This window comes from Ceratotherium simum, chromosome 6 (assembly GCF_057802395.1).
Source record: "Ceratotherium simum simum isolate JZ-2026a chromosome 6, ASM5780239v1, whole genome shotgun sequence".
NCBI lineage: Eukaryota > Metazoa > Chordata > Mammalia > Perissodactyla > Rhinocerotidae > Ceratotherium > Ceratotherium simum.
Genome location: NC_141905.1, coordinates 6,083,219 through 6,107,541, shown reverse-complemented (window position 1 = coordinate 6,107,541; position 24,323 = coordinate 6,083,219). Strand labels below are relative to the sequence as shown.

General features: G+C 39.3%; 1 protein-coding gene across 1 annotated transcript in view; it reads left to right on the top strand.

Annotated features, from left to right (window-relative positions):
• GLUD1 (glutamate dehydrogenase 1) overlaps positions 1-24,323 on the top strand; it is a 40,914-nt gene that overhangs the window by 1,173 nt on the left and 15,418 nt on the right. The window contains exons 2-5 of the mRNA XM_004432464.3: positions 14,052-14,132; positions 14,993-15,048; positions 16,007-16,070; positions 21,632-21,726. Coding sequence (XP_004432521.1) covers positions 14,052-14,132; positions 14,993-15,048; positions 16,007-16,070; positions 21,632-21,726 — 296 coding nt within the window. The remainder of the gene's footprint in view (positions 1-14,051; positions 14,133-14,992; positions 15,049-16,006; positions 16,071-21,631; positions 21,727-24,323) is intronic.

Below are 24,323 nucleotides of genomic sequence, written 5' to 3'. Positions count from 1 at the left end.
TTACACGTTGAGTTTTTAAATTAAGTTGTTTTTCTACCCTGACAGCTTCTGTTTTGTACAACAAGAACAAAAAACTGAAACGTGAGCAGGGTACCGTCTCTGACGAATAAACACCGGGCGTCCTGACAGTAAATCTAGATGCTGCAGGATGGCTCGCCAGCCAATGGAATGAAATAGCCTTGGGGGTGTGTGCTACTCCTAGCTAGCACCAGATTTGAGCTTGGGGAAAAGATCAAGTATGTGAAGTAGGGAGTTGAGTCAGTTACTATTTGGTAGTCACCACGTTAGTTGTATTTTAAATTTTTGAATGTCTGTAGATTTGGCTTCTGCAGTCACATTGCTTCCTTTGAGCAAATAAAAGCTTTTTTTCATTTTTTCCCCCAGTAAATTGCACAATACATGTTTCGAGGTGCTTAAAGGTAATCTAAAATGGAAAGGACAAAACTTTTTTTCTATTAAAAAAATATATATAAAATAAAGGACCCCTGGAGGTGAAGAGTCTTGCTGGAGGTTGTTGGCCAATAAGCACACAGGATGTCGGGCTGGACCCTCTGTCTCCATAAGCCTGGTCCAGTGTTCTGTTATACCAGCTGACTTCTAAGGATAATTTTGAGAAATCTCTCAACCAGAAAAATTTGAGCTCTCTTGGCATTCCCAGCCCTGGGAACAAAGGTTGCTTCAAACTGTTTAATGATTTACTTTTACTTGCTAAATTTGCATTGACCCCACCCACTTCTAGGATGTACCTTTAGATCTTAATTATCCTCTAGCTCTCAGTTTCGTCTTCTAAAACCAATGTGTGAACCATTTTGATCTCTAATTTCCATTTCCAGCTCCAAAATTCTATAAAATGCACACACTGTCGGTCTCCTACATCACCTTCCTTCTTCCTAACACTCCCTTAGTCTCTAAACCAAGTATGCAAGTTCAGACTCCCAAGAAAAGCAAACACGGATGTTGAAGGAAGAGGCCAAGTTAGCAAATATTCACTTGCAATATTTCTTTAAAATGGACATCCAGTTTATATTACTCTCTTGTTGGCAGTATCTTCCAGTCGCTTATAAGATACACAAATAAACCAGTATATTTGTTTTTCTGCAGGATCTAATTTAGTTTCCTTAAAGTTGTTTATATTCTTCTCTTCTTTGTATGCCAAGCCCTCTCCTATCTTTATAAATCACAACTCCACAAGCTCACGAAAGCAGCTAAACTTTACCATAGTTTGTCAATCTTCTTCCTCTTGTTGCCACAGCAGTTTTAATACCAAAATACTGAACCTAGCAACACGTTGCATCAGCCACAATGAAGCAGTGTGATTGTAGCACTTGCTTATACTAGAGTGTGAATGCAATTCTCTGTTCCCGTTTATCCCATTTACAGGAAGGCATCTACTGAAAGCGCTGTTAACTCCCAGCATATAAACAGAGAAACGGGATTGCAAGTAATAAATAGTAGCAAGCATTGCAAGATAATATAATATGAAAGAAAACTGGCCTCTATAAAATGGAAAGTTTATTATCTTAAGGAATTGGACTTTATGGAGAGAATAAGATTGGGGAGGATTACATAGCTATGAAAGCCCTTAAAAATATTTTAATGTGCTTAAGATAATATAACAGTATACTAAATAGATAATCAGCAAAATTTGGATCATCAGCAAAAATTGGCAAAATTTGTAGTCTTCCATGCTTTGCTTTCCTGACACTCCAGGATCCTCCTACCCTTTTATCACCCTCGTGCGATTGCAGAGAGTGTATATTCTAAGAGGAACTTCTTGTCAGTGATGTTCTTTCTTCCAATTAAACATTTAAAGCATTTTTTTTGACTTATAGGAAAATTATTAGCCTCCTTGTTTCACTCTGGTCCTAGAAATACAGAATATATTAGGTGATTGAGATTTTAAAAGATATCTTGGATAATCCCTATGAACTTGAGTACATCTTTCCCTCTTAAGGATACTTCAGCCCACTTTTCTCTCCCCACCCTCACAACTGCCTTCTCTACCAATGTTCTTCACAAAAACAAAAAGACCTTGTCTGCTCCCCTTCATCCTTTTCCCAACCCTCAGCTTTCTGTGTCTAATCTTTCCTCAAGAGTGACCTTATACCTGAGTTTTCCAGAATATTCTCAAGGTTGAAGCAAAGCAACATCTAATTATAATCTCTGTAAGGGAAACAGGTGGTTTTAAGACCCGGGCGTGGCTGATGTGTCCTTTATTCCAAGTAAATACTTAATGATACATATTGTTTTTGTGGTTCTCTTTTCCCACATACCATATTTAACTGCAGCCATTAGATTTACATCTATTAGGGATTTGCTATAGGCTCTGAAGGGAAGTTTCAAGAGAGGCCTTAATATTTTCAGCAAAGATGAACATGGTGGGAATTTCTGCTTTGAGAATACTTTTTCAAAGGTGGTTATGTGTTTGAAAACATGATCGGTGATTGTTCCTGTTAACTTTTTCAGAATAAATTTCGTATTTTATTGGCTATGGTTCTGCCTGAGACCAGTCTACCTTTTTAGAAAGAGGTTTATCATTTAAAAGTCAATTTGGGGGAAAAGTACAGATTGATAATAGCGATTCGTTGATGCAGGAGTAATTTAATTTTCTCTTCCAACCTGTCTACCTCCCCTTGTCTTCATATTGAAACTATTAAGTCAGAATTCCCTGTAACTGATTCTTCCTCTTATCATAGAAATTTCTAAAATTATCATCATTTAAATAAAGTTGATGAGCTGTAAATGGAATTCCCCCCCATACATTGACCCTGAATCTTTCATTTAACTACAAATATCAGTACCAAAAAAAAGTGTACTCTACTTAAGCCATTGACTTGTTTTTAAGAGCCAAAATGCAAAAAGAAAAGAAACAGTGGGAGGTAGATGGTCTTTGTTTTTCTTTTGGTGACCGGATGCAGGAGTGGAGGGCAGGGCAAGAATTGGAGTCCGGTGCAGTATTAGTACCCCTCAGCCCCCAGGAAATAGTTGTGTGGTGAATGGTAGCACTTGGGGAAGACTGCAAAAAGTACTGATAACTGTTTAAAAATGAGACATCCTCTGCCTTCACTGAAAAAAGTTTCTGACTTATTTCTGCTATGCTGAATTGACAACCATCGAAACTTGGGTAATTGAATAAACTCACTCTTTCTAATATTTTTAAAATGTGAGTATGTGTCTGCATCTGCTGCCACAAGATAAAATGTAGCCTTTGTAGGTAAATTAAATTTAGGATTTAACTCGATCTGAAAGTTCAAGACAGGTAATTTGTATGTCTTCTACCCCCTAGCCCTTAACCCTGAGGTTTTTGTTGTTTTTAATACTTTTTAGTTAAATATGGAACTGTGTTGCCATTATAAAGGCCTTTTATTTCACGGAAGCCAGATGTCTCTAACTCCCCTACCCCCAGTGTTCTAGGGAGTGAAGAGCTAAGATGGTGGTGGAGACTCTACATCAGGTTGTCAGTGGTTCTTCCCCTCTCTTTGTGTGAATCCATCTGGCTGGATTGCTTTGGCAGTAAAAACCCCATGTGCAGGAAGACAAACACTTAGGGCTCACTCAATATGCAAAGTACACTTCGCAGGAATTGGGGCATCAAAGATTGGAGGATAAGCACCAATATGTATTAAACTCCAGTGAAACTGGCAGTGTTCAAATTTTAAATACAAGAAATAAAAATTGAACGTGAACTTTCTGGCTTATAGTTGGAAGAAATTGGGTTTAGCACTGTTGATAATAATTTAAATTGCTTAGGAAAATTGTTTTTTGTCCAATTACGTTAAAGATACTGAGAGTTCTGCAAGGAACCAATAAAGAATAAAATATTAACTTTCAATGTTGAAAAGTACCTAGGCAATAGTCTCTGATATGAGACCTGACTTTTTTTTGTATTTATTTTGCATAATAATTAGTTTTTCATAATGCAGATAATAAAAAGAAAAACCTCTAGTATCACTAATGAAGCACATCAATTCATAAATGGCCCATAGTTGCTCTCTCCAGAGACCCCTGTTAAAATACATGTGTATGATTTGAATATTCAAATAGTAGTGAAAGTTATAAAATGAAAAGTGAAGCAGCTCTACCCCGAGTCCTTCCCCACAAGGTAACCGTGAACAGTCTTAAATCCAAAGCTGTTATCTAAAACTGCCTAGCAGATGAATCAATATGTTCCCCTGTCCGGAGGCAGACACTAACGCAGATTGAAGAACTCACAAGACTGAAGTGTTACTGTGTGCAGTACTACTGATAAAGGCAGGAAGGTTTTATGAAGGGCAGGAAGACACCCTGGGAGAGACCTTTTTCATTACCTTTCACAAAGGCAGCAGCAGTACCTTGCGGATTCTGCTCCACAGAGGTCAACTAGCAACACCAGGGATAACAACAAGAGCTAACATTTATTGAGCTCTGTGTGTGCCCCAGGCATCTTGCTAAGAGCTTTTCATGCACCATCGCTTTTATTCCTCATAACAACCTCATGAAATATACTGTTGTCCTCGATTTTCAAATGCGATTCTAAGGCTGAAGAGTGCAGTCTCCTTTGGCAGGTTACACAGCTAGTATAGAGTGGAGTTGGAGTTCAGCCATCCCAATCATCTGATTCTAGCACCCACCTTCTTAATCATTGTTGTCTGGATTTATTCATGTGAAAGTTGCAAACTGTCTTGCGGTAAGCACTGAATTAGAACCATATCATGCCATCGTCACAATGATTCCTAACACTTTGGATCATTTGAAATTTGTTAAAGCTATTAGAAGACTTACCCTCTTCCTAGAAAGTAAGTGCATATTCATACAACTGTGTATATAAAACTTGTTCATAGATGATATCTTCAGAGGTCCAAGTCCAATTATTCTAATTACTTTGTCAATGAAATAACATTTTAAAGAGAGTTTTCCATTGAAAGAGGTTTGAAGAGCTTTGGTGTTTAACAGTTTAATGTGTTAGCAAGGACAACTCATTTCTCTGCCAAAGTGTTATTACATGTATCTTTAAGGGCTTTCAATGGAATAATTTTCAAATGGCTTTTTTCTGAGTGTCTCTTCCTTAAAAAACTGAGAAAAGTCTTTGTTTATCAAGAACTGCTATTATTTCTCTTGATTATTCTTGAAGAAAGTCTGTGAGACTTTCCATTTTTCTGAATTGCTTCTTGGCTAGAGGAAAATGTGAAAGATGACACGAATGAAAATTATAAAGGTTGTCAGAAATAGGACTCCTTTTGCCATTTATCGTTATCACAAATATGTCAACATAGGCCTTTAAAAAAGCATTTTGTACATATTGGGCCTTAGTAGGATTTCTATGAACTCTTTTTTTAATCCCTTTTACCAAGAAAGAAACAACAAAGGAATAACCAAAGGTGATAGTACCCATGTTGGGGGTTTATTAAATAAGTACTATGTTCTTTACAAACTATAGACTATATTCCAGATAAATCAGTTTTTCCATTATGTGTTTTTTTCCCCCTGCATTCAAGAACTTTAAACTTTGTGCTTAATTAAGGAACATGCCTTAGTTCATGGGGATTTCTGATAGTTAACCTCTTCATTGCATGTCTTTTAATTGCCTACTCTGTGTCAGGTACCATGTTCTGTGCTGGGGGCACTATCCACAAGAGAGTTTTTTTTTTAAAAAAGGCAAAGGTGATTTTTTTTTTAATTTCTTGAAATGTTTTTTCATCGATTTCCCCAAAATAGAGCAGAATCCATGATCTCTTTTGCACTGCATCGTTCTCTCTTTGCTTTCAGTTCGGTATTCTGTTTCTACGTTTTCCTTTCCTGGAACCAGTCAATAAATGACAAAATGAAAACACACTGAACAGTGTGTTGCTGCAATAGGAGTTCAGAGAAGATACCAGGGAGACACAGTCCTGATCTCGGAGTTTGGTAGGGAAAGGTCATTTCACATAGAGAAATAGAGGCGGTGGCCTCAGCCCAGGCAGGAGGTGGGACTGTGTGTGAGGGGGTCCTGGGGACAGACTATGTTTTTGGGGATAGTGAGAAGTCAGGTTTTATGACATCATAAATATTTACTTGGTCTCTGTCCCCAGTTCCTGACACATTGCTCCTATTGATTTCCTGAGTGATAGGGGTGCTGGAGCATCTTCTGGTCTAATATTTGGTCTTTGGCTCCAGTTCCTAACACAGAGCCCCCAAACCCTTGGGATTTTCTGAGTTATGGGGGATGATAGGAGCGCCTTACACAGAGCTCCTAAATCTCTTGGAATTTCCTGGGTGATAGGAGCATTTTTTTTTGTTCTAATGAGGTGACTCTTGGTGGGCTCCTGGATAGCTTCAGCATGGTGACTGGTCACCAGAAAGACTAAGCCATGATTAGAAGCTTGGAACTTTCAGCTCCACCCCGTATCCACTAGGGCGGGAGAGCTGGAGGTTGAGTTAATAATTCATCATGCCTGTGTGAGGAAGCCTTCATAAAAATCCCTGAGCTACTGGGTTCAGGAAGTTTCCCAGTACACTTCCATGTGCCCGGGGGATGGCGCACCCCAACTCCCCAGGGACGGAAGGTCTTGCCCTCAGGACCCTTGTAATAAACTGCTAAAAGTAAGTAAAGTAAAACATAAAGAGTTTTCCTGAGTTCTGTGAGCCATTATTGCAAATTATCAAACCTGAGTAGGGAGTTGTAGGTGCCCCTAGTTTGTAGCCAAGTTAGACAGAGGTGTGGGTACCCTGGGCACCCAATACTTGCTACTGAAATGGGGGGCAGTCTTGTGGGACTGAACCCTTAACCTGTAGGATCTTCGCTAACTCCAGGTAGTGTCAGAATTGAATTAAATTGTAGGACACCTGGTTGGTGTCCGCAGAGAACTGGAGAATTTGTGGAAAATCCATACATCTGGTGTCAGAATATGTGAGCAGAAACAGTTTTCCTGTGAAGTTTGTTGGATGGATAATGATAAACCTAGGAGGGCACGGAAAGATAAGCAGCAGTGGAACTTAGAATGAACTGATAGGTAAGAGCGGAGGAAATGAAAGGAAAGGGCAGATAAAGCATTTTGAAGAAAGGATAGTATTCCCCAACAGGTGTGATGTATGAAATGAAGAAGAGAAGAGTCAAAGATCACTCAAATTTCTAGCCTAAGACACTGGTAGAAAAAATGGTGGTATCAGGGACAGAAAAGTGTTATTAGGAAAGAGAATTGGATTTTGAAAATAAAGAAAATCTGATGTTAACTGATCCTTAGGAAAATTGGAAATACAGGCATGTATTTCTCTCAGTTTTACTCTTGCTAAGTGGTCTCTGCCTGTGGTGGCACCCACACCTTGTCCCCTGTCTCCCTGCAGTTCTTCTCTTCCTCTCTTAAGATGCATCTCAAATATCACCTAGGCTTGTAAATAATTTATATGAAACTGGACAGCTGAATCTTTTGCTAAATGTTAGCTGACTTTATATTCACCAATTTAACTAGCATCATTTCTAAGACCTGTTTGGTATGAAGGTGGGGCTAAGTTTACTGTTAGTTATTATCAGGATAAGAAATCTATAGAAAAAATTAACAAGATCTACCTTTTAACGCATGTTTTTTCCTCCATCCATTGGACAGTAAGTTAAATACTTAAAGACAAAACAAAGCTATATGTTCTATGGATGTGTATGCATATAAATGCAGGGAAATGATTTGGAAGGGTATATATACATTTAAATTGCTAAGAATGATCACCCGTAAGGGACTTCTGCTTTTTCTGTATTTAAATTTTGATGAAAACATATATGTTTTGTATATGTGTTATATAATTTTAAAATTTTGATTAGAATAAGAAATATTTTCCATTTCATTTGTCCAACATCAGCTAAACATTTGCTTCCTGGAAAGCTTAAGTTTGTCTTTGCAAAATGTTTAAAATAAAGATTTTGATGAGTTAAAACTCTAAAGTGTTTTTTCCCCTTCTTACATGGATACTGTGAAAAACCAAGTGTATGATTTTCCTTAGCTCCTGTACTAAATGCTCCTTCCCAGTGCTGAATGAATTTTTATCTGAGACTTCTGATATTTTACATGTCATTACTGGCTGATGGGTACTAGTTCCTCACTGCTTTCCCTCCTCTCCTCATTTTTAATTGTTATGCTACTTTATTGCAAGTTAGGAAATTATATTATTATTAAGTGAGAAAAGAGGTTCTAATGAGTAACTAGGAAGAGCGTTAGTGCATGAATTTTAAAGAGTTCTAAGACCTTTTTTCTTTTTCTGGCGGTTCTGTGCTTGTGATAGAACTCTTGGTTATTGAATAAATAGTTTCTGAAAAGAGAGAATACAGTTGAAAATTGGATTTCTGATTAATAAATCAAACCCTATTGAAAGATCCAGGTTCAAGTAATTTTTAAAACCATTTGAATTTTCATGAATGTTTAATGATTCATCATAAAAAACAAGGGTGACTTGGTCGCTAGGAGTTTTTTTGTTTGTTTTTGGTTTTGAGTCAGCTAGCAAAAGGAAAAAAATTCACACTACTCAGTTGTGGTTTTCACTGAATCTTTTTCAAAGTAATGAGCTGGCGTGTTTTCTTCCTCACCATAGCAACCTCAACTAGTTTTTGCTTTTAATTTTTATTTCTCCTAGAAAAACTCAGTGTACACCAGTCGTTGAGGATAGTAAGGAATATCTTTGGTAATTAAGTTAAAAGGCAGCGAAATGCTTTGTGCTGTGTAGCATTTGCAGATGGCTGCATTTCATTAATGTGCTTTTGAACATCTGGATACCAGTTAGCTCAAAATAACTGTATAGTAAGTTAACTTCTCTTGAGAATAAAAGGTAGGATTTCAAAGTTCTCATTGTAGTTAAGTACTTGATTCTATCACCAGCCCTTCCTCCAGCTTTACCAAGTTTGGTAAATAATCAACATTGTCGTAGGTGGTGTTTCTTTAGTGTCCTCTGGTGAACTGAAAGCACGGATTCCTCTGTCAGCCCATCAGAATGTTGTCCTTGATTTTAGACCCATTTCTAATGCCATCGGTGCTGTGGTTCACACCTATGCGATCACCCCATTCATTTTCTACGTTAGGCAGCCGTGGACTCCTGCTTTTCATTGGAAGTATGTACCTCCATTCTTTGAATGATAATCTGTTAGACCTGCAGGCACAGTTGTTCAAAGACCCAGTTGATCTCTTCCCACACAGCAGTAATGCTAGTGTCAACAGAGGCTAACAGATAGTGCTCTAAGACTTGAAGATACAAAAAAATCATTATTTACTTTTCTCCATTTATGGAATAAAATTTTTGTTCCAGGGCCAGCCCGGTGGCGTAGCGGTTAAGTGTAGACGCTCTGCTGCTGGGGGCCCAGGTTCGGATCCTGGGCGCACACTGATGCACCGCTTGTCAGGCCATGCTGTGGTGGCGTCCCATATAAAGTGGAGGAAGATGGGCACAGATGTTAGCCCAGGGCCATCCTTCCTCAGCAAAAAGAGGAGGATTGGCATGGATGTTAGCTCAGGGCTGATCTTCCTCACAAAAAAAAAAAAAAAAATTGTTCCTTCTAGTTTCTGTCCCTCTGCCCTCATCCAATCCCTGAGGGTCCTGGTCACCTTTAGCCTTCTCTGTTACACTTCCCATCCCACAGAAAAGAAGAAAAGGCTTGGCTTTATAAAAAGTGAGAATATTCAGAGTACAAATATGATCCTTCTTGCTTCGTTTTGTTTTAAAACGTTTTGAGGTTTTCTTGTATGTGTGTGTATGACCTGTTACTTGGCTTTATTGAATGACTGTGTTTAAATTGAGTATTCTTGAAAGATAGGCATTCAGAAATGCTAGATTTTCCCTTCTTTCAGAACTTTGAAGTATATGTCCCATTATTTAGTCCTTCACATACTCCAATTGTGCTAATTTCTCCTAGTCCGCTGAATGTACAAATTTAGTGGAGAGTGTCTTCTTTTTTGCAGTCATTTTCTTAGTGTCTGTTAGAAAATGGTTCAGAATTTTCAGGTGACAGTATATTTTTAGTAACTATCTTTAGTTTACAATCCCAGAAGAGGAAGAGTAGCTGGCTTTCCCTGGGTGTGGGTACCCTCTGTATTCCTGGAGTTGGTTTTGTCTCAAGTGTTGCTACAGAGTGTTTTATTTAGGGGGATACTTTGAGATTTTTTGCTTTCCAGATTAACAGTTTAAGTAGCCATGTACTGGTTTATTGCCAACTTCGGAAGTAAAAACATTTATGTATCACTTATTTATTAGCAAGCTAAAATGATAACATATTTCTTCTTCAGCCCAGACAGTACACCTGCATTTGGTTCTGGGTTATTCGCCTGACTCTTCTGCTGCTTTGCTTATAGCTCCTCCCTCACCTCAGTTCACTAGAAGTTCTGCATTGGTTCATAGCCTGCAGAAAATGTGGGTGATGTGGGAGAGAATTTATGTAACTACTTCTTTTCAGTGTCTTGCAGTTGAGCTCTCTAAATGGGTGTGGCTAGGAAAGAAAATTTCATTTTATAAACAAGAATTCTTGGGTTCCGTCCAGTGGAAACATGTTTTTTGTTATACATGCACAGTTTCTGACTCATCATTCTAAGACTTTTGTCATAAAGTAGACGTTTTGTTTACACTGTTTTGTAGAAGGAGGGGTCTAGTTTCTAGTTAGCATCTATGCCTAGAGTATTAGGATTGCTATCTGATTTATGAATGTCACTATTTGAAGCCATTTTTAGTTTCCCAATGAATGCATTAGTTATGAGCACTGCATAAGGGAAAGTAACTTTTTCCCTCACTTAGGAAAGCAAGGAGGGGGCCAGCCCGGTGGTGTAGCGGTTGAGTTCGCACACTCCGCTTTAGCAGCCTGGGGTTCACGAGTTCGGATCCCGCGTGCGGACCTACACATCACTCATCAGGCCATGCTGTGGCAGCATCCCACATGCAGAAAATAGAGGAAGGGCTGGCCCAGTGGCTTAGTAGTTAAGTGCGTGCGCTCCGCTACTGGCGGCCCAGGTTCGGATCCCAGGCGCACACCAACGCACTGCTTCTCCGGCCATAGTGAGGCTGCGTCCCACATACAGCAACTAGAAGGGTGTGCAACTATGACATACAACTATCTACTGGGGCTTTGGGGAAGAAAAAAAGGAGGAGGATTGGCAATAGATGTTAGCTCAGAGCCGGTCTTCCTCAGCAAAAAGAGGAGGATTAGCACGGATGTTAGCTCAGGGCTGATCTCCCTCACAAAATAAATAAATAAATAAATAAAAGAAAATAGAAGAAGATTAGCAACAGATGTTAGCTCAGGGTCAATTTTCCTCACCAAAAAAAAGAAAAGCAAGGAAAATTAAAATAACTTAATGACTACTTCCACAGGCTCTAAAAAAGCAATGAAAAAGTGCTTTATGTGTAACAGGAGAAATACTAATTAATAGTACACTATTTTACTATCCCCATGAATTTATCTTGAGAAGCAATGAAATCAAGGTTTATTAAGCTTTTTGTTTAAACTCCTGTCAGTTTAGACTTTAAAAAATAAATTTCTTGGGGCTGGCCCTGTAGCCAAGTGGTTAAAGTTCCGCACACTCCACTTCAGTGGCCCAGGTTCGAATCCCGGGCGCGGACCTACATCACTCACCAGCCATGCTGTGGTGGCGTCCCACATACAAAATAGAGGAAGATTGGCACAGATGTTAGCTCAGGGCAAATCTTCCTCAAACAAAAAAAGAGAAAGATTTGCGATGGATGTTAGCACAGGGTGAATCTTCCTCAGCCAAAAAAAAAAGAGTTAAAAAAAATAATAAATTTCTTTGTTATTTACCACTACTTTGTAATACTTACAATAACAATGATGGTAGTTGAGACTGAGTATTGACTGCGTGCAGGCACAGTGCCAGCAGCCTCACATACATTGTTCCCTGCAGTCCTGACATGAAGCCTGAGAGAACAGTGTTTGCACCTCCCCAGGTGAGCAAGTGCAGACACACACAGCAGATGCTGCTGGGCTGGGCTCACTTAGGAAGTTCTGGACATTGCATCCGATCCAGGTCCCTGGCCCAGCCTAGTTTTCACTAAGTAGTATGCCACATTACTTGGTAGCTTTTTTTGTTTTGTTTTAAAGATACAAATGTTTGGTCTTAAATATTACTTACAAATTTTATTTTGTTTTTTTCTGGAGTACTTTTTAGGACCTGGTACTTTTGCTTTTTACTGCTTTTTATTCCTTTCATAATATGTATAGAAACTTAGGGTGAATTGTTTAGAACTTATGTGTATATCAAAAAATTTAGTGGCCATGGCTTTTCTGTTTTTCCACCTTAATTTTCGAGTCAATAAATATTTGTGTGTTTATTCAGCCTGTATTTAAGTGTCTAATACATACCATTTTCTGTGTTAGACACCAGGAATTAAGGCAATGAACAAAACAAAGTCTGTCATCATAGTGCTAACTTGCCACATGGGGCAACCAGACAGTGAACAATATATGATGTAAAGTCAAATAAGATAGAAGGGGCTAGAGAGCAGGGATGAGGAAGACATGCTATTTTAAATAGGGTGGTAAGGACAGGCCTCTCGGAATGAAGACAGTTTTTAACAGAGACCTGACTGAAATGGAGAAGCAGGCTGTACAGACATCTGCTATATGCTGAAAAAACAATCACTGTCATTTCTCATCCTAAAATTTTAATAACAAGTAAATTTATTCCACAAATATTCTGAGAACCCATTATATGCAAGATATAGTTGTTCTAAGAGCTCGCTTTTCTAAATATTATCATTTTATTTTTCCAATAGGCCAAAGAAATATGTTCAGCCTCAGAATTTGCTCTTTATGATCATATACACAACAGATAAAGTTCTCTTAAAACATATTATTTATGTTTAAATAGATGTTTTCTGAAACATATAAGAAGCCAACCTTTAAAAATGCCTAGGGAAGTTTTCTCAAACTGCCAGTTCATGAGATGTTATATCTTTCTATCTGAAAAGCTTTTATTCCCAAAGTTCTTTTTTAAGAGATGTCCCTGGGGCCCCCATTACTTGTGACTCTCAGTGGAAGTTGTACCCAGCTTCATCCAGATAACCTTCATCACACACCAACACATACAGTGTCAGGGAGCCCCAGACAGCATGCAGGCAAACATCAGCCTCATTGGAGCGTCTTCCCTGGGGTTGAGAAGCAATGGACAATAGAGGAGGAAAGGAAGCTTAACCCTGCAAAACTCAGAAGGGTGATTGACCAAGACCTCCAGAACCATAGTGGGTATACCCACTTGTGTGTCCCTTCTCACAAACACCTAGTCACTTCTAAGTAGTGGGGGCATTAAGACTTGGAGTTGCTGTCTGCTTGGTCACCTCCTATCTTTGCAGAAAGAGTGAAGGGAATTACTCATGCCCGGGAAAGAGATGACTTTCTTAGCTTTGTCATCTCTTGGTTAAATGGGTGAGGGAATAACAGGTAAGGATCTCTTTGGGGATACCCATTTGAAGCCAAAACCTCTATTCAGACATCTGATATCCAAGTTGAAGCTGTCAAACCTGTTGACTGTCCATGTTCCATTTGCCCATATTTTATGTTATCAGAGACCAAAATTCCTGAACTTCTTGCTACCACATCACCCAAACCAAAAAGTACAAGAAAGATTAAAAAGCCTTCACTGAGTTAGTTGCCTTCCTGAAAGTAAAATACATTCATTTGAAAGTACTTTTTGTCTTGTGAAATCGTAGTTAACTGTTACTGCCCACTGGGTTGTAAGTTCTTACAAGGCAGGACTGTGTCTCACTTGTCTCTCTAAATTCCCAGGAGCCCTGTTTGATGATCTTATCTGCTCCTACCAGAAGGCAGAAACTGGACTTCAACACCAATCTTTTTCTCTTAGCTATTAGAATACTTAAAATCAAATTCAGTGCTCATTCTGTAGCTCTTTCTGGGTGTCTAATTAGCAGCTTTTCCTTTTGACTTTTCATAATGACTTTTTATTCTAAGCTACTTCAAGTGTTCTTAGAAATAACTGGGGTGTAAAAATGTAAAAAGTGTGGACATTTTCAATTTGTAGCATTTTTTTTTAACCTGCCAGAAGGGAGTTCTACATACATCCCCTTCTTTCTCACTCCCCTTGTATTTTGAACGCCATCAGGGATCCGTTACAGCACTGATGTGAGTGTGGATGAAGTGAAAGCTCTGGCCTCGCTGATGACCTATAAGTGTGCGGTGGTTGGTAAGTGATCTCCTTGGTTGCTACCTAATAAGAACTCTCTGGAGAAATAGGTTTACATGCAAGGTTACTTTTAAGATGTTAGAGAAATATACCTTATCTGAACTAATGTTTTTTTCCGAGTTGCACAGTTAAAGGCTTACATCATTTTTCAAATAGTCTTAATTAAGATTTAGTCTTTTTTTAAAATGAGGAACTTTTTGTAAGAACTAATTGGATTTTCTTTAAGTGTAGGTCTTTGTTTACATCTCTTTCTATGCTCTGTAAATAAGACCAAATCATAGTAGAAGGAAAATAAATATGCTGTTATCTTTTGGAAGTAGTAAAGCACACTGATTAAATATGCATTGTAACTTGCTTAGGCTTTTAATTTCCGTTCACTAGAATTTTAGTTAAAGTGCAGCGTTTTAGGAGAGATTGATGTGGGTTTATTTCTTGAATTTTCTGAAATTAAACCTTAAAGCAGGGGTCGGCCGGTGGGTTAGGTTAAGTTCGTGCATTCCACTTCGGCAGCCCAGGGTTCGCAGGTTCGGATCCTGGGCATGGGCGTACTCACCGCTCATCAAGCCATGCTGAGGCAGCATCCCACATAGGAGAGGTACAACTCGATGACTATAATATACAACTATGTACTGGGGCTTTGGGGAGAAAAAGAAAAAAAAAAGGAAGATTGCCAACAAATGTTAGTGCAGGGCCAATCTTCCTCAAAAAAAAAAAAAAACCTAAATATATATAATGAACATTCCCTCATTTCAAAAAAAAAGCTTAAAGCCTCACACACTTGTAATGTTACATAGTGCTTTCTGCCTTTTGAATTTTGTTGTCCTTTATATGGAATAACAACTTTTAGCCTTCTATTTCAGATGTGCCATTTGGGGGTGCCAAAGCTGGTGTTAAGATCAATCCGAAGAACTATACCGTAAGTACTGAAGTGACATTTGTACATGCAGCGCGTTTACAAATGACTTGAAATTATTGGGCTTCTGTGTATCCCCCATACCAGTGGGATTAATGGTCTCTATTGCTTTTCAAATGAGTCGGAAAACAAGTAAATAATTAACTCATTGAGTGTTTTGCCATATAAAAGGTCATTTGCTTAATGTCAATGTCCTTCTTCGTTTTCTTACTTGATTAGAAGGTAATTAATACCGTCATATTCTTAGGCACTTATATCCATATTTATAAATTGCTATGATCTGAGATTTTTATACCAGGATCTCAAGGTTCTAGTGATAAATATCTTAAGTAATCCGGTAAAAACCTTATTGTTTATCCTATCACTTCCAAGATAATTAAAGCTAGTTGTTACTATATTGTTCTTTTTTTTTGTGAGGAAGATTAGCCCTGAGCTAACATCTGTGCCCATCTTCCTCTACTTTATATGGGATGCCACCACAGCTTGGCTTGACAAGCGGTACATTGGTCTGTGGCCCGGGATCCGAACCTGCGAACCTAACCACTACGCCACTGGGCCGGCCCCTGTTACTATGTTTTATGGTACCAAATTAACATCTGTCTAAAGAAACATAATAAATATTTATGATTTTATTCTTTTTAAAGTTCACCATTTAAATGAAAATATGCCATAGGGATTGTTCATAGCGCCCTATGTTAGTACAAAGAGAACAAGAACTGGGATTTGAGCCCTAGTTCTACTATCTGTAGTTTTTATATCCTAATTTCTGATCTCTTTTTTTTTTATGTTTAAAATGGAAATGGCTGCTTTATGAGTTGTTCTGAGGATTACACAGGAAGATATATGAAAGCTCAAATAAATGACCTATAAATAGAAAATATGTTGCAGCTATTAGTTATCTCCACAAATAGTTTTTCTATCAAAAAATTTTTTTCATTTTTATTTTTGTTGTCCTTTACAGGATAATGAACTGGAAAAGATCACAAGGAGGTTCACTATGGAGCTGGCAAAGAAGGGCTTTATAGGTACGTATTGCCACGTAGGTTTCATCAAGTGGGAGTGTGAACATCCAAAAGTAATCATCTGAATTTAAACTCCTGTTTTTATCTATACATGCATGGATTGAGTTGCCCCTTTACCTTGAGAAACTGGGTTCTGTGATATACATGGTGGACATACTTGGGCCTACTTGAGACACATCTCTAATAGAAAAGTTCAGGTTCTCGGTACGCAGCGTGAACGCCAGGAGCGGTCACTTCCCCCTCTTCTCCATGTACGGACATAGGAAAGATTTTTGATCAGTATAACAGCATTGTACAGTCTCTATTGTGACATCCAGAAAAAGCAAGGCTGTACTTTTAGTAACTAAATAATACCTGTATTATAATCATTTTTTAATATGTAAAAAATCAGTTTTACGATAGTAATCCTGTTGTTCCGAAAGCAGTGAGAAATCTGATGCCTATTGGAATTGGAGGCTTACACAGCCCTGTCCCTTCAAGGCAGTGGGCACAGGCAGAGGTGGGGAGGCTCATGCTGTTGACTCATTCTGCCGTCACTGGCTGATTTTGAGGATTCCTGAGCCTCTTAATGTTTGTTGCTAGGATCTTTTGCCAAACAGACTGAATTTCTGAGGGTACTGATCTTTTGCTTGATGTTTTTATATCATACTGTTATCTATGTTGCACAGCCCTGGTGGTCTAGTGGTTAAGATTCAACACTCTCATCACTGCGGTATTTGAAATACCAGCAGAGTCACCCATGGTACATAGGTTTTAGCAGAGCTTCCAGACTAGGAAGAAGGACCTGGCCACCCACTTCCAAAAAAATTGGCCTTGAAAATCCTGTAAATAGCAAGGAAGCATTGTCTGATAGAGCACAAGAAGGTGAGAGGATGGTGCAAAAAAACCAAGCAGGATTGCACTCTGCCCGTACACAGGGTCATCAGGAGTGAGTCGTCAGCACTAACAAACAAAATGTTTGTTATGTTCTTTCGTGTGAGATGTGACTATTATTTTCTGTGATGTATAAGTATTCGTTTTTTAGTCTTTAATTTTCAAGCAAACCGAGTCTTTCTGTATATTTCTTTTCTTCTTCTAGAAGGATTCAGATTTGTTTTAATGAAATAAACAAAGTTATTTAATAGAATGTTTGCCCTTTTAACATAGTTTAACTAAGGACTGACTAAGATAGGAAAGAACATAAACCTTTTTTTCCTCTTTTCTTGCCAGTATTCTCCCCACTGTTGACAAGTTCCTACGAACTTAAGATATCCTTATTTTGAAATATGCCCCATTTTAAGGGAAAGAAGGCATAAAGTAAATTAATATAGAAATAAATATAAGTAACACTAGAACTTTACTAGATTTGGCCTGTCTTTCATAATTTAAAAGGCATTTGGGTTCTTGGCATGCCTCCTCCTCTGCACTCCTGTGAATTTTACTTGTACAGTCATTGCACAGGGGAAGCACTAGTTAATATGAGTTGACTACCTCCTTCACAGGAATGCCTACAATTTCTGAGAGTTGGTGAATTGAAGTCATGTTCAGCCTATTGGTAGCCTTCATAATTTTTCGTATCATCTTTCCTCTTAGCTTAAATCTCAAAAGTATTTAATAGTCTTGAGTGGTTTCAGACTTTATTCAGTTGTATTTATTGCCCATATCTAGACTACATCCAGTTTAATTTCCTCTATATTGACAAGAACCTTATAGTTTCAAAGGTTAAAAAGTGATTCATTGATACAGAGAACAGATTGGTGGTTACCAGAGGGGAAGGGGGTGGGGGGAGGGCGAAAGGGGTGACTGGGCACATGTGTCCAGTGACAGATGGCAACTAGACTGTTGGTGGTGATGTGATGTAGTCTGCACAGAAGTCAACATGTAATTATGTACACCTGAAATTTATATAATGTTATAAACCAATGTTACCTCAATAAAAAAAAATTTTTTAAAAGTGATTCATTGAAACACTGAAAGCTTTAAATACTAGCAATTTGATTTCTTTGCTTATGTGCAAAAGCCTGGTTAACCCACAGTACAACTAAACCTGGTGTCTGGGCCCAGAAAGCTTTGTAGCATAAAAGGGAGGCAGAAGGAGTTCTTTCTCTCCCTCCAAGACACAGAACTAGTCCTGAGCAAACCTTCTGAATTGGTGTCATTTCTCTTATTTTATGACTACCCCTTCCACAGAGAGTTTCAGGTTGCGAGTTAGACCTGAGTCTGTGTCCTGGCCCTGTCACCTTGTGTGAATTTAGTTAGGATCACCTTTTCTGCAGAAAAAGCCGGCTGGGATTTTGATAGGGCTTGCGTTGAACTGTAGACTGGTTTGTGGAGTGTTGCCATCTTAATCATATTGAGTCTTCCAGTCAGTGAACACGGAATGTCTTTCCATTTATTTAGGTCTTTGTTAATTTCTTTCAATGATGTTTTGTAGTTTTCGGTGTACAAATCTTACACTACCTTTTTCTATGTTTATTCATAGTTTTATTCTTTTTGATGCTGTTCTAAGAGATAAATTGGTCTGCAGTATTTTCTCATGAGGTCTTTGATATCAGGATAATACTGGCTAATAGAATGAGTTGAGAAGTGTTGCTTCCTCTTCTGGCTTTTTTTTGGAAAAGTTTGTGAAAGGTCAGTGTTAATTGTGTTGTGTGATGGGGGCTGGCCCAGTGGCGTAGTGGTTAAGTTTGCCCACTGCTCTGCTTTCATGGCCCAGCGTTCACAAGTTCGAACCCCGGGCACAGACCGACACACCACATATCAAGCCATGCTGTGGCAGCGTCCCACATGCAAAATAGAGGAAGATGGGCACAAATGTTAGCTCAGGGCCAATCTTTCTCAACAAAAAGAGGAAGATGGGCAACAGATGTTAGCCCAGGACTAGTCTTCCTCACCAAAAAAAAAAAAAAAATCTGTTGTGTGAGTTTAGATATCATCTTTATAAACTGTAGTTTCCTTGCAATAGCCTGATGTCTCTGTCCTTTTCATCTTCTGTATCTCCATGCACTAAAATTATCCTTTCAACTCTACCCCTATGCTCCTGTTCTATTAAAGCAGTTACTTTTTTTAGCCAATTTTTCATCTTATTTATACTATTATGAGATTGAGTGATGGCATTTTAACTTTCCTGAGGGTAGTTACCTGTTTTAAAAAGGATGGACTTCAAGACCTGTTCTCTTTAAGGTATTTGAGAATTTTTCTGTAATTAGGAATTACTTGTAATCTGTGCATCCCTATACATTGATTTTGTATGGAGTAGAAAACTCACAAGCCTAATAATAATATTTTGTGATTTTGCTTTGGGTAGGGGGAGCTGTCTCACCTTAGCATGTCTAGACTAATTGATGTTTTGTTTGTTTTGAGGAAGATTGGCCCTGCACTAACATCTCTTGCCAATCTTCCTCTTTCTTTTTTCTCCCCAAAGCCCCAGTACATAGTTGTGTATTATAGTTGTAGAGTTGTAGCTCTTCTATATGGGATGCCGCCTCAGCATGGCTTGATGAGCGGTGAGTAAGTAGGTCTGCGCCTAGGATCCAAACCAGCAAACCGTGGGCTGCCGAAGCGGAACGCGCCAACTCAACCACTGCACCACTGGGCCGGCCCCTACACTAATTGATGTTTTTGAGAAGTAATTTATCATTATACCTTTCTGATTTACAAGCTGTGTACCTCAAACTTGCCATGTGCCAATAGCCCTTCTCCAATAGAATTGTTATTTGAGACAGCAAGCTTATTTGACACTTGATATTGCTAAAAGCAAGCATAATACTTTCATAGATACCTCTGGAAAGATTCAGGAGCCATTTGTCATTTGTACCTTAGGAGAAAAGCAGTATTATTAAACAATTTGTACTAACCTCTAGTTGAGGTATCTTCCTCTAAAGGAACGGAAATTGTGAGCAAACGGAAGCAGTAGAGCCCTTTTGTCAGAGGATGAGGCTAGAATATGGCATTAATCTCTCCAAGTTGGAGAGTTGTATGGGCTGAAGGTGGGTTTGGGGAGATTAGATTTCATGAGATTTATGAGATGCCTAAGGAAAAGGTACTAGGACATAGAAGAGTTACAGAGTAGGTGGAGGAGAGGGGCAGGAGTATAAAAAGCAAAGTTTGACCATTTTACAGTTGTTTTATGCCAGTCCTGTATGCATTACATCACTACTTGTGCAAGGAAGCACAGGATCTAGGACCTGGGCCCCTGAAATGTGGAAGAATATTAAAATGTACCTTATCCTGTTGGTTAAATAGAAAGAACTCGAGTCCAGCCTTTATTTATGTGGGAGACTTAATAATTTAATCATTTTTAAAGCTGTATTTTTCTTTTTATGAAGATAATGAGTTGTATTATATAATTGAAACAATATAGAAAGATATAAACAAGGCTGAAATCCAAACATGGTAAACAGGTTTGTGCATATCTTTCCAAACCTCTGCCCGTACATATACACATGGAAATATGTGTATAGATATATATGTAGAGAAAGAAAATTTTATGTAAATTGGAACATATCATACATGCTGGTATGAAACCTACTTTTTTCCACATGTATGTTTTGGTGATGATTCCAAGTCCTTTACATGGACATAAATTCATCCTTTTATTCTTACTATTTTTTTTGTCTGTGAGGAAGATTAGCCCTGGGCTAACATCTGTGCCCATCTTCCTCTACTTTGTATGTGAGATGCCTCCACCACAGCATGGCTTGATGAGCGGGGCTTAGGTCCATGCCCCAGATCCGAACCTGCAAACCCGGGCTGTAGAAGCGGAGTGTGCAAACTTAACCACTACGCCACCGGGCTGGCCCCTATTCTTACTATTTTTGATAGAGATATTTCTACGTATTCCTGCCTTTATGGATTTGAGTGAGCATCATTTAACACGTTTTTCCTGAGGTGTCACTGTGGCCATCAGTAATAGTGCTGTCCTCAGTACCTGTTGCTGCTTTTGAGCTAACTTCTTGTTGTCCTCAAACTTTAATTTGCTGTGATCTGAGGAATTGAAAGCCAAGGCCTAAAACTTTATGTACACTGAGTGAGCTTGAATACAAGGTCAAAGCAGCATTCTGCCATGGGTGAAAGTAGTATGGGGCTTAACACCATTGCTTCAGCAATGTGTCTTTTTCTACTTGGTGAGGAGGGCTTATACCCCCAGTAAGCGGTATGTTACTGTGCTATCATACACATATACTCCCTAACCACAGCAGTCCTCCTTGTGTAGGGCAAGATGGTGGTGGTATCTCTAATTGCAGTTTAAGGAGCTGAGGGCAGGAGAGGCCAAACTGATTGCCCATGCTTGCACATTCAGAAGTCCTGTTGAGTGGCTTATATCCGTTGTGCATAGCTAACTTCCAAACATACTTCCAGCAAGTGAATGCCAGCAGGAGAAATTACCATGTAACATTGGGTGTGTATAAATTTAGGAGTGAAACATTTAATGAGTATTTCTATAACTTCAATTAGTTATCTAAATGAAATCTAAAGTTTTCTAGCCATGGTAGCTTTGTTATTATAGAGAATTACAGAGATCTCTGTGTTTGAGATGAGTTTATCTTAAAAACTGGTGCAATGCCCTTTCCCTGTGCCTCCAGGTCCTGGCATTGATGTGCCGGCCCCAGACATGAGCACAGGTGAGCGGGAGATGTCCTGGATTGCTGACACCTATGCTAGCACCATAGGGCACTATGTGAGTACCTACCAAAAGCCTTGAGGGCTTCGTTCACTATCTACAAGAAATAACAATTAAGCTGATTATATGTGGAAGTGGAGAATTCACTTTTCTCCTCCCCTTTACTCATATCTTGATTTGCATGTTATGTTACTTCTGTCTCTATTCTTGAATCGTGAATGTAGTAAACATGGATTGAGCTTTTACTTATATGCCACCCTATCCTAGATGCTGAGATAGGACTCTCAAAGAGGGGTCACCTACCAGGGCAGCACACTGGGCTGAGACACTAAAAGGGAAATAAAGAAGCATTCAATTCTGACTTTTCCCTCAGAGAGCTTTCATTTAAGGAGAAATTAAGACACATAAGCAGATAAGGTGTGGAGGTAGTGTAATACAAGGGTAGAGAGTTACGCTTTCTGGAAGAAGCCTTCCTGGAAGAGGTATTTGGGCTAGATCTTGAAAATGGGTAGAATTTGAACATAGGGAGATTTGGGGGATAGGAGGAGAGGCAGTAGAGCTCAGATTGTCTGAGGTAAGGCATACTTAGAAAAGTAATAGATAAGTGAGGAGGTAAGTGAACTAGGACAAAAATACCACCAAGCCCTGGTGGTTTTGTTTTACTTACTGGTCAGAGGGGAGCCTTTGAAGCTGATCCTTCCTTAGGGGAACGTGGGCTGACAGAGGTGTAGATGGTGCTGGAGCAGAGAGATAATCTCCACGTGTGTCAGTGCCTGTCTTCATAGCCCAGGAGCCATAAGGGCTGGGGAGAAGCATTGGCCCATGACAGAGACAGACTCAGCAGGACTGGATTGGATGTGTGGTATCAAAGAAAAAGATGAGGTTGAGTTGGAGAGAACCAGAAGGACTTGAATGTGGGAGACTGAGCAGAGGTAGTGCCACTAATACAGAAAACAAGAAGAAAAACTAACTCTCTGTTCTTCAAAGGGTTGGAACCTTAAAAAAACAGAAACATATAAGGGGTAGGGAAAAAAGGGAAGTTGAAAAAGATATTCATTTAAAATATATATATGGAATACCTACTACATGAAAGGCTGAGTGCAAGCAAAGTATTTAGTACAATTGAGATAAATGCTAAAAGGGGAGGTTTCAATGCTATGAAGAAGAATATTGGGGACCTGAGCAAGTCTTTGGAGGTAAGATCAGAAGAGGCCTCCTTGAAGATGTAACCCTCTGGTCTGCGCTCTGAAAGATGAGTAAACATCAACTAGGGGAAGGGGTGGGGGTCAAGTGTTGGAGGCAGAAGGAAGCACGTGGGTAAGAGTCCTGAAATGCAAAAGAGGTGAACTTGAGACACTGAGGGAAGATTATGGTAGCCAGAGTAGAGAGCGAGGGAATAGGGCATAAGAGAGGCCAGTAGAGGAGGGTCAGACCAGATCATCGCCCTGTGAGTGACAGCAAGGACTTTGGTCTTTGTCCTGAAAACTGGGAAGCCAGTGAAGTGCTAATTTAATTGTAAGCAGGCATGTGACACAGCTAAGTGTTCATTTCAAGCTTCTGTGTGGAAGGAAGAATGGGATTATTGAGGACAGGAGACTGTTCAGGAGCCCAGAAAAGAGGTGATATTGGGCTGCCCTAGAGTTGGAGACAAATGGACAGATTGAAGATTTCGGGGGACAAAAGCAGTCAGTTATAAAAGAATGAGAAGCACTGAAGGCTCCATGTTGTGGGTCTTGAGGGAGGGGTTTCTGAAAAGAGACCAATTCAGCAACTGGGTTGTCTGTGGAGTGGTGAGATTGGAGCCACTGCAAGGGGGTGTCGAGAGAGGGAAGTAGGGCATGAAGAGTAGCCTCCACCTAAGAAAAATGGCACTGGAGAGAGGCAGAGAGAAGACAACTTGAAAGGAGGCTGTTGTCCAAACAAAAAGGTTTCTGTTGTTGTTTGGCATGTCCATTGACTGTATGCCACAGATTCTTCGATGTGAGACATGGATGATGCAAGAGAGATGGGGATAGTGATGTAGCAAAGTCTTCCAAGGAAGTAAAGACCTAGTGAAGCTTCCTTTTAAGGGCCTTAGTGGAAAGATGAGCCTTGGAGAAGAAAGAGGAGGAGTATTTCTTCGTCTGAGAGGGAGGAGGGGGGCTGCAGCCTCCAACGGAAGAATTTAGAGATCAGTCTCCTTTCCAAAGGTGATGCGTCTGTAGCTGGGAGCATGGCAGACAGCCTAGATTCTAGAACTGGCTCCTTCATGCACCAGCTCTGTGACCTGTGGCCAGGGCCTTGAACTTTCTGCCTCAGTTTCCTCATGTGTAAAATGACAATGATAATAAGTACCTACTTCATGAGATAGTCATGAGGATTAAATGAATAACAATGTAATGCACTTAGAACAGTACCCAGCCCTTAGTAAGCACAAAAATAAATATTTATAAATATTACGTCAGGTCAGTTGCACAAATCCCCTGAAATAAAACAGGAACAGTATGAGACGGTTCAAAGAATTTTTGTCTTGACTGCCATTCCCAAAAAGGTTGCTTTTCCATGTCACCTTTTTATGTTCAAAGAACTCTGACTGTGGTCTCTTGTTATTTTTAAGCAAGACACTAGACTGAGTAGTGCAGAGTAGTAGGCAATATATTGTTACTCATAGCTCA